General features: G+C 46.5%; 1 protein-coding gene across 7 annotated transcripts in view; it reads left to right on the plus strand.

Moving 5' to 3' along the window:
* Positions 1-12,258, plus strand: part of NRAP (nebulin related anchoring protein) — a 65,084-nt gene that overhangs the window by 24,686 nt on the left and 28,140 nt on the right. For all 7 annotated transcript variants that reach the window (XM_045191512.3, XM_045191513.3, XM_045191517.3 and 4 more), the window contains 10 exons: positions 369-473; positions 1,658-1,765; positions 2,004-2,105; positions 3,855-4,052; positions 4,607-4,711; positions 7,099-7,197; positions 8,353-8,457; positions 9,542-9,649; positions 10,650-10,961; positions 12,117-12,221. In XM_045191512.3, coding sequence (XP_045047447.2) covers positions 369-473; positions 1,658-1,765; positions 2,004-2,105; positions 3,855-4,052; positions 4,607-4,711; positions 7,099-7,197; positions 8,353-8,457; positions 9,542-9,649; positions 10,650-10,961; positions 12,117-12,221 — 1,347 coding nt within the window. The remainder of the gene's footprint in view (positions 1-368; positions 474-1,657; positions 1,766-2,003; positions 2,106-3,854; positions 4,053-4,606; positions 4,712-7,098; positions 7,198-8,352; positions 8,458-9,541; positions 9,650-10,649; positions 10,962-12,116; positions 12,222-12,258) is intronic.

The following is a 12,258-nucleotide window of genomic DNA, read 5'->3' on the forward strand; positions in this document are numbered from 1 at the left end:
ATAATTATTCGTTGAGTATCCATCATGCAGACAGCAAGATGTTCTTCAGCAGGGAGGCAAGATAAAAAACTAAGTTCCACCCCTTCAAGTGCTTCAAAGGAGAGGTGATGAGGTAGCCACAGGGAAATCCTTTGCAAGCTCATACTTTGAGTTCCCCTGAGTTGTTTTACTTTTCATTTGGCATCTTCAATCTGTTCATTTAAAACATTCATAAAATTATAGGTGTCCTTGCACAATGCCTTTTCTAGACACTTCTTTTCTGCTATGAGTCTAAGGGGAAAGTGAAAGAGGATGTTCTCTTCAAAATTCTTCTTCTGCCCATATAAAAACCTTGCATATACCTTGCGGGTTTATTTTAAATCCAACAGGTGAATTACCGTGCTGACTATGAGAAAAATAAGTTGAATTACACATTGCCCCAGGATGTACCTCAGCTGATGAAGGCTAAAACCAACACCGAGCTCTTTAGTGAGGTAAGCAGGCTGCGGGGGTGAGCGTGGTGGAGGCAGTACACCAGGTGAGCATGGTGACGCCAGGCCTGGCCAGCCAGGACTGTTCTGCTCATGAGAGGGGTCATTCAGGGCGCCCACCATGTCACAGTCTCGAATATTTCTGCCTCATGGCACATGGTGTTCCCTGGGGATAAATGAGTCATAGCAATTTCATCCTCATTGTGTGAGCATGTGTATGGTGTATACATGAACACACACGCCATCATCCTCGTCATCATCATCGTCGTCGTCATTGTCATCATCATCCTGGTGACTTCTAGCTGGAGCTTGGCTGGGTGGGGAAAGTTCAAGTTTTAAAATCGGTGTTCATCACCAGATTATTCCTGGAGTCACAGATGAGCTAATGGGCTAGGATTAGGCTTCTTATTCTAGATTTCTGGATGGAATCTGTGGTGCAAAAGAAGATGAAAAAGGAACTAATGTTTGTTGAATGCTTGTTTTATGCTGGGTACTGGGGTAAGCAATTTATGTATGGAGTTATTCAATTGTCATAACCCCCAGGAGATATGTATGGTAGGGACATGGTGGCCCGGGCTTTGGTGTCAGATGGACCTAGGTCAGATATTGGCACTGCCACTTTTAACCCATGACCCTATGTGAGGTCTTAATGTCTCTGAGCCTCACGCGCTTAATGGGAAGACGTAGATTTGACGAGTGGAAGACACTTAGGAAAGGGCCAGTAAACAGTAGGTGCTATTGCCATGGCCATATCAAGATCAATACCTTATATCTGTGTTGCATTTTACCAACTTAAGATCTGTTTTCATATACTACATCCGGTCTATTCTCACATCAACTCTGACACAGATAATAGGATATTCCTTTTGCACATGATAAGTTAAGGCATAAAGAGGTTAAGTAATTGACCCAAGGTCACGTGATCAGGAAACAACAGACGTAGGGTGAATGCGAGGGTCTTCTCTTTGTCCTGTCCGTTACCATTGCACAGCACAGCTCAATAGCTCATGACTCAATCAGCTGCCTTATAACTGCTACGATCATTTTGATAATAACACCAAGATTCTGGTCTATAGACAGATGAAGACACCAACTTTGCTGCTGCTGTTGTTGGTTTTTTTTTTACTTCAATTTTTGGCAGGAATATGGGTAGCAACTCTTAACTCACCTGTGTCTTTGTTTGTCAGATTAAGTACAAAGAAGGCTGGGAGAAGTCCAAGGGGAAAGGATTTGAGATGAAGTTGGATGCCATGTCTCTGCTGGCCGCCAAAGCCTCCGGAGAGCTTGCTAGCAATGTAGGTTTTCTCTCATTAACTCGGAAATGCATAAGAAATGGTTCCCATAAAATGTCAGTGGTCCTGCAGAAGAGAATAATGACGGTTAACGTAAACATCACAACCCTTTCATCTTCTGGGAGCTAAAGACTGGGAGGTGTTTTTGTAGAATTGTTCCCCTTGCACTTGTTAAAACCAGAACCCCTGAGATGGTGAAGTTTCTTTCTCCCTCATAGTAGACTTTCTTCTTTCTCTCAAGATTAAATACAGAGAAGAATATGAAAAAAACAAAGGCAAAGTCATGGGAACTACAGACTCCAGGCTTCTTCACTCACTGCAGGTTGCCAAGATGAGCAGCGAGGTAAATTCCTTTCTATTCCCCACCCTTTGCTTACAGTTGTGTTACTTTAAAGTTATTCCTGGGCTTCCTTCACCTGGGACTGTTACCTTTTTATTGACTTCCACCTACGATTTCTTTCCTGGCTTGCATGAGAAGTTTGTTCCATTTCTTTATTTTGCCAAAGCATACCCTGCTTTTGGAATAGTTCAGTAGTGTGTCCCTCTAAGGGTGACCAGCATCTCCTGGTGAAGGTACAAAGGTGTTCTGCCTCATTTATTCATTCTACAGATGTTTACCAAACAACTATTATGGATATAACATTCTTTGTGAAAGACACCGGAGCTATAAGAATGAACAGGTTCCTCCCTAATGGAGCTTAATTCCACTGGGAGGGTTAGACAGTAAGCACCTGTTTATTGTGGCAATATCCTAGATGGATCCTGTGGTCACAAACACATGTGATAATATTTAGCAAAGAACTGGGATATCCAGGGTCCAGCACATCAAAATGATGATCCTCATAAACAACTGTAATTAATGGCTGGAGATTAACCGTGGGAAATGTCACTTACCAAAATCCTACAGAGAAGGTGAGTTTTGCTAGAAAGGACAGACATGGTTTCTAATCAGATCTTCCCTGCCAATCCTGGACAGTTAAAAAGGACACGTGAGTATCAGGTTTCTGCTTTACAATTGCCTGCTCCAAGCTGTGAGGTCAGCTTATACTGCCCTGTGGTGCAGTCAGATATAATTACCTGGTGAGTCATTCAGGAGCCACGACTTGAATAGAATAAGAGGGTTGGCGTCGGAGTCGCCATTTTGGATGTGCCTATAGAACAAGTCCTTTGAAGTGCATAGTTGTGAAGCATACAGAGACATTGAAAATTTGGCTTCACTTTAGCTAAAGAACAAAATGGTATTTCATATTTGCAGTTGGAGCACCCAGGGCCAAAAAGATGGGGCTTGCCTGAGGTCACATAGTAGTCAGCGGTAGTGGTGGAGGGGTAGAGAGTTCGAACCTAGAACTCTTACTTACTGGCACCATACTACCGTTACTGTAGCACACTGCCTTTCCCCACCACCACACCATCACCACCATCATCATCAACAGCATCATCACCACCATCATCACCATCACCATCATTCCATTCACCAACATCATCATCACCATTATCAATATCACCATGGCCACCATCATCACCATCATATCATTATCATCACCAATACTCTCATCACCACCATTGTCATTGCCATCCTCATTGCTAACATTTATCAAGCATTTTCTATATGCCAGTCCCTGCACCAAGCAAGTATCACCTACTATTTTGTTTACTCATCACAAGAGTCCCCTGAGTAAAAATGAGCCCTTACAGAGGTCATGTAACTTCCCAGAGATCATGCAACTGGCAGAGGACAGGGGAGGTTTGAACTCAGGCTATGTAGCGTTGGCTCTGGAGCCTAAGTTTTTTATTCTACCCTTTAAGACCTCTACAGAAACCATGGGTAGAGTGTTTGCCTCCTGGAGTAGCCAGGTAAAATGATTTAGCATTGGAAGGAGGCATTCCTTCCAGAGACAAAGTAGCATGGGACCTCAGCTCCCTGGCACTGCCACCTCACAGAGCCAGAAACTGGGCTCCACTTTTCTCACACTCAGGTGCCATTGCCCAGAGTGCCAGTTGCTCCTGAAAATGGAGGCTTCTTTCCTGTGTTTTCACACCACTCCTGCAGACACAGGCTTCAAGTAATGGGCCTTGTTTTGGTACATTCAAGGTTGAATACAAGAAAGGCTTTGAAGAGAGTAAGACCCACTTTCACCTGCCCATGGATATGGTAAACATCAGGCACGCCAAGAAGGCTCAAGCTCTGGCCAGTGACCTGGACTACAGGAAAAAGCTGCACGAATACACTGTGCTGCCTGAAGATATGAAGACTCAGTGGGCCAAGAAAGCCTACGGGCTCCAGAGCGAGGTGAGCCCTCACTCATTGACAGTTCTGTGCCTCTCTTGCGGTGGGATCCAGTGATTTCAACCTGTGCACAAGTCTATTCCATAACTAAGAGGACTAGAAAGAACTGCTGGGGATGTACCAGGCCCAGGGAGGATGGATGGGCAGGTAGAGATAGATTCAGCAGAATGATGGGGACTAGAAGATGGAGGACAGGGGCTCAGAGCCATAGTGAAGGTCAAGATGAACAAAGAGGAATCAAATGTTGAAAATGGTGAGTAAATCTTGGAAATTTAGCAGTTTAGAGATTGGAAGGTAAGGTCCTTGATCAAAAAGTCTGAAAAGCCCACTTTTTGGTTAGGGTATGATGTTTCATTGCTAAAGTAGATCATTCTCTTCTGGTTACAAAGTGGGCCTCATGGCTTCCCTACCAAGGCAGAGTTCTGCCTTATTACAAAAGAGTAGGGAGCAGTTCCTCTAGGAAGACGAGTACAGGAGCAAGGACTTTCCTAACTCTCCCCTCAACTTTGCCCAGTCTGCATCCATGCATCTCTCAGAGCTTGGCTTTTCTGTTGCAGCTGCAGTACAAAGCTGACCTGGCATGGATGAAAGGCGTGGGGTGGCTGACCGAGGGCAGTCTCAATTTGGAACAGGCCAAGAAGGCTGGACAGCTGGTCAGCGAGGTAACCTGAGCTGAGGCCCCCGGCTTCTAGTAGTGATCTTTTTCTCTGAGTCTCCCTCCCCAACCCCCAGGGTTATTTGGGGTGTGACTCGCAGGAGTCCTTCATTTTGTACCTGTAGCACACCTGAACTAATATTCCACGTCATTAAACTTCCTGGGGAAAGGTATATGTAAGAAGCCCACCAATTTATTTTAAGTAGCAGATGCATCAAAAGAATAGTCCAGAGGGTTGTAATACACAGCCAGCATGAGGAAGCATGTGTTTGTGCTGTAGGAGTGTGTGATTACTTCCGAGTTAGAGTATGTTATTTGGAGGCCAGCGTTCTCATTATGCCCTTGTCTTAAATTCACTGCAGACTTTGAGCAAGTCATTCAATGCTTCCCGTGCTCTTTCACATAAAAATGAAAAGGTTGGACAGACTGCCCTCCAAAGTCCCTGTGGCTCCAAGCCTGCTTCTCTTTGTGTCCTATAAAGATGGCTTTGACAGCGGCAGAGGAGGACTTTTAAAGGGCATTTAATTTGGAAACGTGACTATTTCAGGATCTTTGGGATCTTCGAAGAGGATTCTTGTGTCAGGGCCAGGAAGGCTGAGCCAGCATCTCTCTTGCAAATAGTAATAATAGTGATAGTCACAGCTGCCAGTGTGGACTGTTAAGTATGTAGTCTTTGCTGTCATTTATTGACCACTTTGAGTGTGTTACATACATATTGCTCACCTATTGCTCACAACAGCCCTAGGTGAGTGACACTGTTATTATCCTATTAATATCCCATTTTACATACAAGGCAAGTGAGACTGGAAGTCGCACTTCCAGGAAGTAGCAGAGCTGGCATCTATATCAAGTGTTTGATCCAATGCCCCGGCTCTTGACCAATAAGCAGTAATTGCACCCCCCAAAGCACGTTCTGTAATATACTCTTATTTTCTTACTATAGTCATCCTTCTGTCCAACAGACACATTTATGGCTGGAATGTATAAATAAGGAAGGTAGAGAGGAGAGAATAACCCTTTAGGAGTCCTATTACTTAGCTTCTTTTAGATTAGCTAAAATACAAGGGAGTAACCAAAGCCCCATTTGTCTTGGACAGGGGTGTGCTAAGGGGCCCCAATCAGCCTTAGGAATGAATTCAGCCTGAGGAATGTTCATTTCTATCTTACTTCCTGTGCCTACTAATTGTTAAGCTCCTTGAGGGCCATGTAGATAATATCCCCTCACCTTTTTAATGTCCCTGCTGTGCCCTGTACAACGTGAATTCTTGGCTCCTCAATAAGTACTTTGGCCAAAATGGTAGAGTCTGGGATGAGTGGGAATTTACAACCATGGAAGGGCAGCACTACTTCCTTCAATTATGTGGGAGAGTTTTCCACTCATCTCACTGGGAGTAGAAAGGAAATTGCAAGAGTCTTTGAAATATTTGCTTTGGAATTTTATTTTCCTAAGGGAAGGTGGTTTGGAGTTTTTAATATTCCAGTCACTTTTTGAGGTTCAGTTGGTACCTATAACCCTCTTACTGACAGCCCTGGGGGTTTTGTTCATCTCCGATCTCCCCACCACATGAAACTTTTGCTTCAACAACCCATCCTCAGCAGCTACCTTTCCTGTCCACTCTGGCAACTCCAATGGGAAAGCCTGAAGAACTAACCTCCGGGAAGGACAAGAAGTGCCCATTGTGGAGTGTGGGGGTCAGAATGAGCACATTTGAAATTTTTCCAATTACTCTGTGGCTGTGAGATAGGGACACTATAAGGACAAGACCTCAGTGACCTAGAACACTAAGAAATGGCGAGATTGAATCCACCTCTCCGTGGCTCCGCTGCTTCCCCTCCTTAGAGCAGATGTTTCCTCGATAATCACGACGGTGCTGTGAGTGATGGTGGTGGCTAATGTCGTGAACACTTCCTTGGCTCATGAACGGTACCCAGGGAAAGCATGGCATTGAAGCCTCCGCATCCCCCCAGAGCAAGGCAGCTTCTCTCCGCTTTGCATTGTACCGTCAAAGCACAGGTGGCTCAGGTGATTAAGTGATGCACCCAAGGTCATGAAGCTGGAAGGCAGTGGAGGTGAGGTTTGGACCTCGGTCTCTATGACTATGAAGTCCAAGTTCCCTACACTTCACTGTCCTGGATCAGATATAGATTTATAAAATGGGCACATGTCAGGGCACCTAGTAACATACAGGATTTAAAGTCAAGTCCCCTCTCAATAGTGGCAACTTAAACTATCTCAACGGAGCAGGCAGTGTCGGGTCCACATGGTCCTGTTTAAGCTGTAGGACTAGGTAGACTATCCCCTCCAAGGGAATGCTTGGGCCACAGAAAGTTCACATGCATATGTGTGCATGTGTGTTATCCTAGTACTATGGTGACCTTTTTCTCTGGAAACAGAAAAACTACAGGCAGAGGGTGGATGAGCTGAAGTTCACCAGTGTGGCCGACAGCTCCCAGATGGAGCATGCCAAGAAGAGCCAAGAGCTGCAGAGTGGGGTGAGTCCTGGGCTGCTCTTTCTCTACCAAGCTGCTGTGTCATGGGCCTGGGAACCTCTGAGGACAACAGCAGGTGCTGCCCAGGCACGATCCAGGAACCAACAAAGAACTGTCCCTTTAAATAGGCTGGCCCCAGCTTTCTGCAGGCTCCCAGGCTGTCTGTGGGAACTGGTCACCAGGCCTCCCTGCCTCACACACCACTTCTCCCTGGTTGTTGGGGATAGATGCCAACTGATTTGATTGCTTTCAGCTTTCATCACTGCCTAGTTCCTTCTTTCTTCTTCTTTCTCCCTCCTTCTATCTCTCATCAGAGGGTCCTTAATTCTGAAGCCAGTAGAGAATTATCTTGGGGGATGATGACATTTGCTTATGGGTTCTGTGCATCTCATGCCCACTTGAGCTCAAGTGTGGGGGGCAGAGCAGAGAAACTCCACGTATGTTATTTACACGTCAGTGTCCAACACGTGCTGTGCACTTGCACCAAGCAGGTACCGTGGTTGCTACAGTCTGGTCAGGACCTTCCTAGCTTTCCCTGCTAAAGGTCCAGGTACACCTGCCAGAAAGGATGCAGTTAGCATAAGGAGTCAGCAGAAAGCCCCTGTTTGGAAACTCAAGTTGGGGGGTGAGAGAGAAAGGGAGAGAGAAAGAAAAGAATGGAGATGTTCACTCATGTTGTCTTTTTGGTCCCTGCTCACTTTCCAGGTGTCAGAACCTATGAATGCATTAGGATTGATTATGGGGATGTGAGAGGCAGAGTGTGCTCCCTAGTTTTCCTATCTGGGGAGTCTATGCTCATCTGCGCCCTCCGGTGGGTTATTTTTTGAGGCTGTGGACAGCGTAGGTGAGAACAGCTTGGGAGATCAGTTTCTTCTCAGGGGAAAGGTGTGAAAACAAAAACCTTGGAGGGGTTTCGGGTTGGTTCCCCGGCCACATTCTTCTCTCAACTCCTCCCCGCTGCTTCTCTTTCTCCTATCATCTCTCCTGCCTTAATTCTCATTTACTGGATCCTGCTGGCTGCTGCCTGGTCTGGGCACTTTTGTGATGGACTTCCCAGGCAAGGCCCGGAAGAACCAAGCAGACAAAAAGATCCATGAGTGATGCCGCACCATCCCTCCACCTGCCACCTGCTCGTGACCCAGTTCTCTCTGCCAACAGGTGACCTACAAGGCAGGAAATGAGCAGTCCCTCCACCAGTACAGCATCAGCAAGGACGAACCTCTCTTCTTACAGGCCCGAGCCAATGCTGCCAATCTCAGCGAGGTATATGTGTGGGCCCTGCTTCCCTGGGAAGGCTTCTGGGCCACAAACCCAAGCAGCCATGTTGGCATGTCAACTCAGATTACAGACATCTGGTCGTTGTAAACAGCTCGTCTAGCAGAGCTTGTTCCTGACCAGTGTTTTATGGGGAGGACAGCCTTGAGCCACTGGTAGGGGGCAGGGGTTATCCTGGGGTCGGAGTGGAAACACCCTAAGAGTAGTGTCATAGGGGAGGGAGTGAGAGCTGGGATATCTGCTCCAGACTGGTTTGATCCCTGGCTCTGCCGCTTACTAGGTGTGTGACTTTGCTCTCAGTTGTCCGATTGTAAAATGCAGGTAATACTTGTCCCTTCCTCAGTGGGTTGTTATGAGGCTTCAATGAGCTAAGAGGCAGAAAGCCCTCAGAGGACTGTGCACAGGGTGGCTTTACTCTTAGATGCAGAATATGCATAGTCCCAACATTCCTGTTTGTGGCTCTTGAGGAGCATCCTTTGCTCTTCCACTCAGCTCCCAGGTCTTTGGGGTCTGGAGCTGATTAATGGGTAGAGGAAAGAATTAGAGGGAGCAACAGAGGCTGAATTGATTCACACACAGAAAGGCTGAAGAGACTTCCAGAAGAAAGAGCTTGAAATTTGGAGGTGGAGGCAGAACAGGAAATGGGAGAATTAAGGAAAAGACCCAAAGGGACTAGAGGCTGGGTGGGGCAGAAGGAGAAATGAATGCAGCTGGGGCAGCTGCTGGGCTGGGTGTGGGGCATGGACAGAGCTGGAGAACACTTTTCAGAAGTGTTTCTGTGTGTTGCCCCGTGTTCCTCCACCTTTGGCATGTCTGAAGCTCCCATGAAGACCCCCAGTATTTTTCAAGGCTTCTAGAGTCCAATTTCTGCTTCTTTTGATTGGAGCCATGTGTATCAAGAGGCCTTAAGGCAGGAACGAGAAGGCCTGGCTGTACTCAGGCTGTAGGCTTTCTGTGGTCTTGGGGTTTCTGGGAAAGACGTCATGGGTGTCTGTCTTCTGGAGTGGTTGTTACAGAGAGTAGGGGAGCCCTTTCACGTGAGGGTGACCTCTTTTCTCCCAAATCCCCTCAGAAACTGTACAAGAGCAGCTGGGAAAACCAGAAGGCAAAAGGGTTTGAGCTGCGTCTTGACTCCTTGGCCTTCCTGACAGCCAAAGCCAAGAAGGACCTGGCCAGCGAGGTGAGTCAGCATGCAGCGTGTACGTGACTCCACGGATCCTGCCACTTAGGGCGGATGTATACCACCTATATGATATATTGTGTATGTATTAAATAATATATGTTATGCACCTATATTGTATATGAGAGAGAGAGAGACATCGGCTCTACTGAACAGTGGCTCGGTGATGCACCTGTTTTCCACTCCAACACAAGGTCCTCGTCTTATCAGAGGGTAACATGTCACAACCAGCACTGCTCTGCAGATGCACTGTGAGTGGCACAGGTTTATACAGCGCCCGTCCCGGCGTGAGTGTTCAGTAAATGGTGGCAGATAGTGACGCTGCTGTTGGCAGTGTCGTTGGCAGAGGTAGGAGTAGAGCCCAGTGTCCTGATGGCCACAGCAATGGCAAGGTTAAAAATAGTATGCTGGTATCCTGTTACACTTTTTAAGGCATTTCCATGTTGATTCTTTCTTCCAATCCTCATTGCTCTTGGCCTAGTACCTGCTCCCTTTGGCTCTCCATGTTCCTGAATGTTCAGGTGTCCCAGTTGTTTTTTAATTGGAGCTCCCTTCTCAAACAGGCGTTGTATTAGGATAGTATGTGCCTTTTTTATTTCATGACTACTTTTTATTTATAATGTTCTCACTAATACCAAAAAAGGATTTTAAAGTGACTTTCAGGAAAGCAACAGGCCACTTTAAAGTAAATCCAGGAAGAGTAATGGCAAGTAATATATACAAAAGGTGGAATTTCACCAGGAAATTGGGAGAAGACTGCTCTAGAGCTGAGTATTCTGTGGCTCTGAGCTTCCTGGCAGCTGAGGCAAAAAGGGAATGATGAGCAGTAATATTTAATTTCACTGTCTGATGAAACGTTCAAAGGAGGCAAAGGTCTTATGGCACCAATACTGTTAGGGTCCTATTGCATGGCTTTGTTTCAACTTTTGTGCCTGCGGCTTGAAACGTTGCAATTTTTTAGGAGATTCTGGTCTACCCCGGCTCTCTTCCTCTCATCTAGGTGAAGTACAAGGAGGATTATGAGAGGTCCAGAGGGAAGCTCATTGGGGCAAAGGATGCCCAGGGCGACTCGCAAATGAGCCACTCACTGCAAATGTCCAAGGTCCAGAGTGAACTGGAGTACAAAAAGGGATTCGAGGACTCCAAGTCCCAGTGCCACGTCTCCCTGGACATGGTCCACCTTGTGCACGCCCGCAAGGCTCAGCATTTGGCCACCGACATAGGCTACAGGACAGCGTCACATTGCTTTACAGCTTTGCCCACGGACATGAAGGTGGAATGGGCCAAGAAGGCTTACAGTTTACAGAGCGATGTAAGCTCCATTTATGTGTGTGTGTGTGTGTGTGTGTGTGTGCGTGTGCGTGCTAGAGTTGGTGCAAGGGTTTCCCAGATCCTTCAACGCGATAGTTTATACTTATGGGATACCTGTTGCTGGGTCCTGAGGTGGGAACATTTTAGTTTCCTCATGGTTTGTCTTATTCAAATTATGCCCATTATAAATTCTATATGACTAAATGGATAATTATAAAGCCGCTTTTTTCTTCTTGGAATTCTGTTCTGCATACGTTTGCCATATTTCGTTTTATTGTTGAGGAAAATGAATTTGTGACCTTCTGAACTGTGGCCTCCTATAGGAGTCCATCTCTGACTCTCATTCCAGCGTTAGCAGTCCCTATTTTTAAAATGATCAGCTCACAAATCAACAGCCCTCTCCCCTTTTCCTTATATCATCCACCTGGTTCTATTTTCTTTTATCTTCGGTTGACTCTTGTACAAGAAAGTGGGTAGACTGAAAAGGTAGGTCAGCATCTGCCAGCTGGATCCCCAGGGGACCGTGTAGGCACCCTTGCAGGTGGAGCTGTTTCAGGATACATCGGGGATATGCTAGTTGTAGAGATGTGTCCATTTAATGGCTTTCCAGCAAAACTACTCCATCAAGGACAAGTAAAGAAATGAGAAACCCACCCCCACCTCCCTGCAGCACCCAGGTGAGCTGCAAGGCAGGCACTGGCTGCGTGGAAAGCCTCGGATGTCTTGTGAAATTCCCTCAAATAGCTCCCCACCTGGCTTCTGTTGTGAATTCTCATTTTCTTCTCCCCTGCATGTCATTTTAAACAAGAAACTGGGGAAAGCAGACACCGAGGATGCTCCTTTTTTCAGGGTAGACATGAGTCCCTAATGAGGGACAAGGTTGATTCCGCAGCCCCTCTTCGCCCCCAGTAGCGTTGGGTGGGGCCTGAAGTCACCATCCAAGGACCAGCTCCAATTAAAGAGGAAATTAATTTACCTTTTGGAGCCTTACCTGTGATGGAGCAGGAAAGGATAAGACAAAAGTGGCATCTCATTTGACTCAGCTGCCACCAAGGCTACATCAGGAGCTGTTAATAGCCCTTTAAATGTCTGCACACCAACAATGGCCTGCCTTTTCTTTTTCTTTTTTCTTTTTTTTCCCTTTCTCCTTTGTCAGAACCAATACAGGGCAGATGTGAAGTGGATGAAAGGCGCAGGCTGGGTCGCCACCGGGTCATTAAATGTGGAGCAGGCGAAGAAGGCAGGAGAACTCATTAGCGAGGTGAGATTTCCTGACAGCGTGTGACAGGCCTGGCTGC

This window comes from Desmodus rotundus, chromosome 4, assembly GCF_022682495.2.
Source record: "Desmodus rotundus isolate HL8 chromosome 4, HLdesRot8A.1, whole genome shotgun sequence".
In the NCBI taxonomy this organism is placed as follows: Eukaryota; Metazoa; Chordata; class Mammalia; order Chiroptera; family Phyllostomidae; genus Desmodus; species Desmodus rotundus.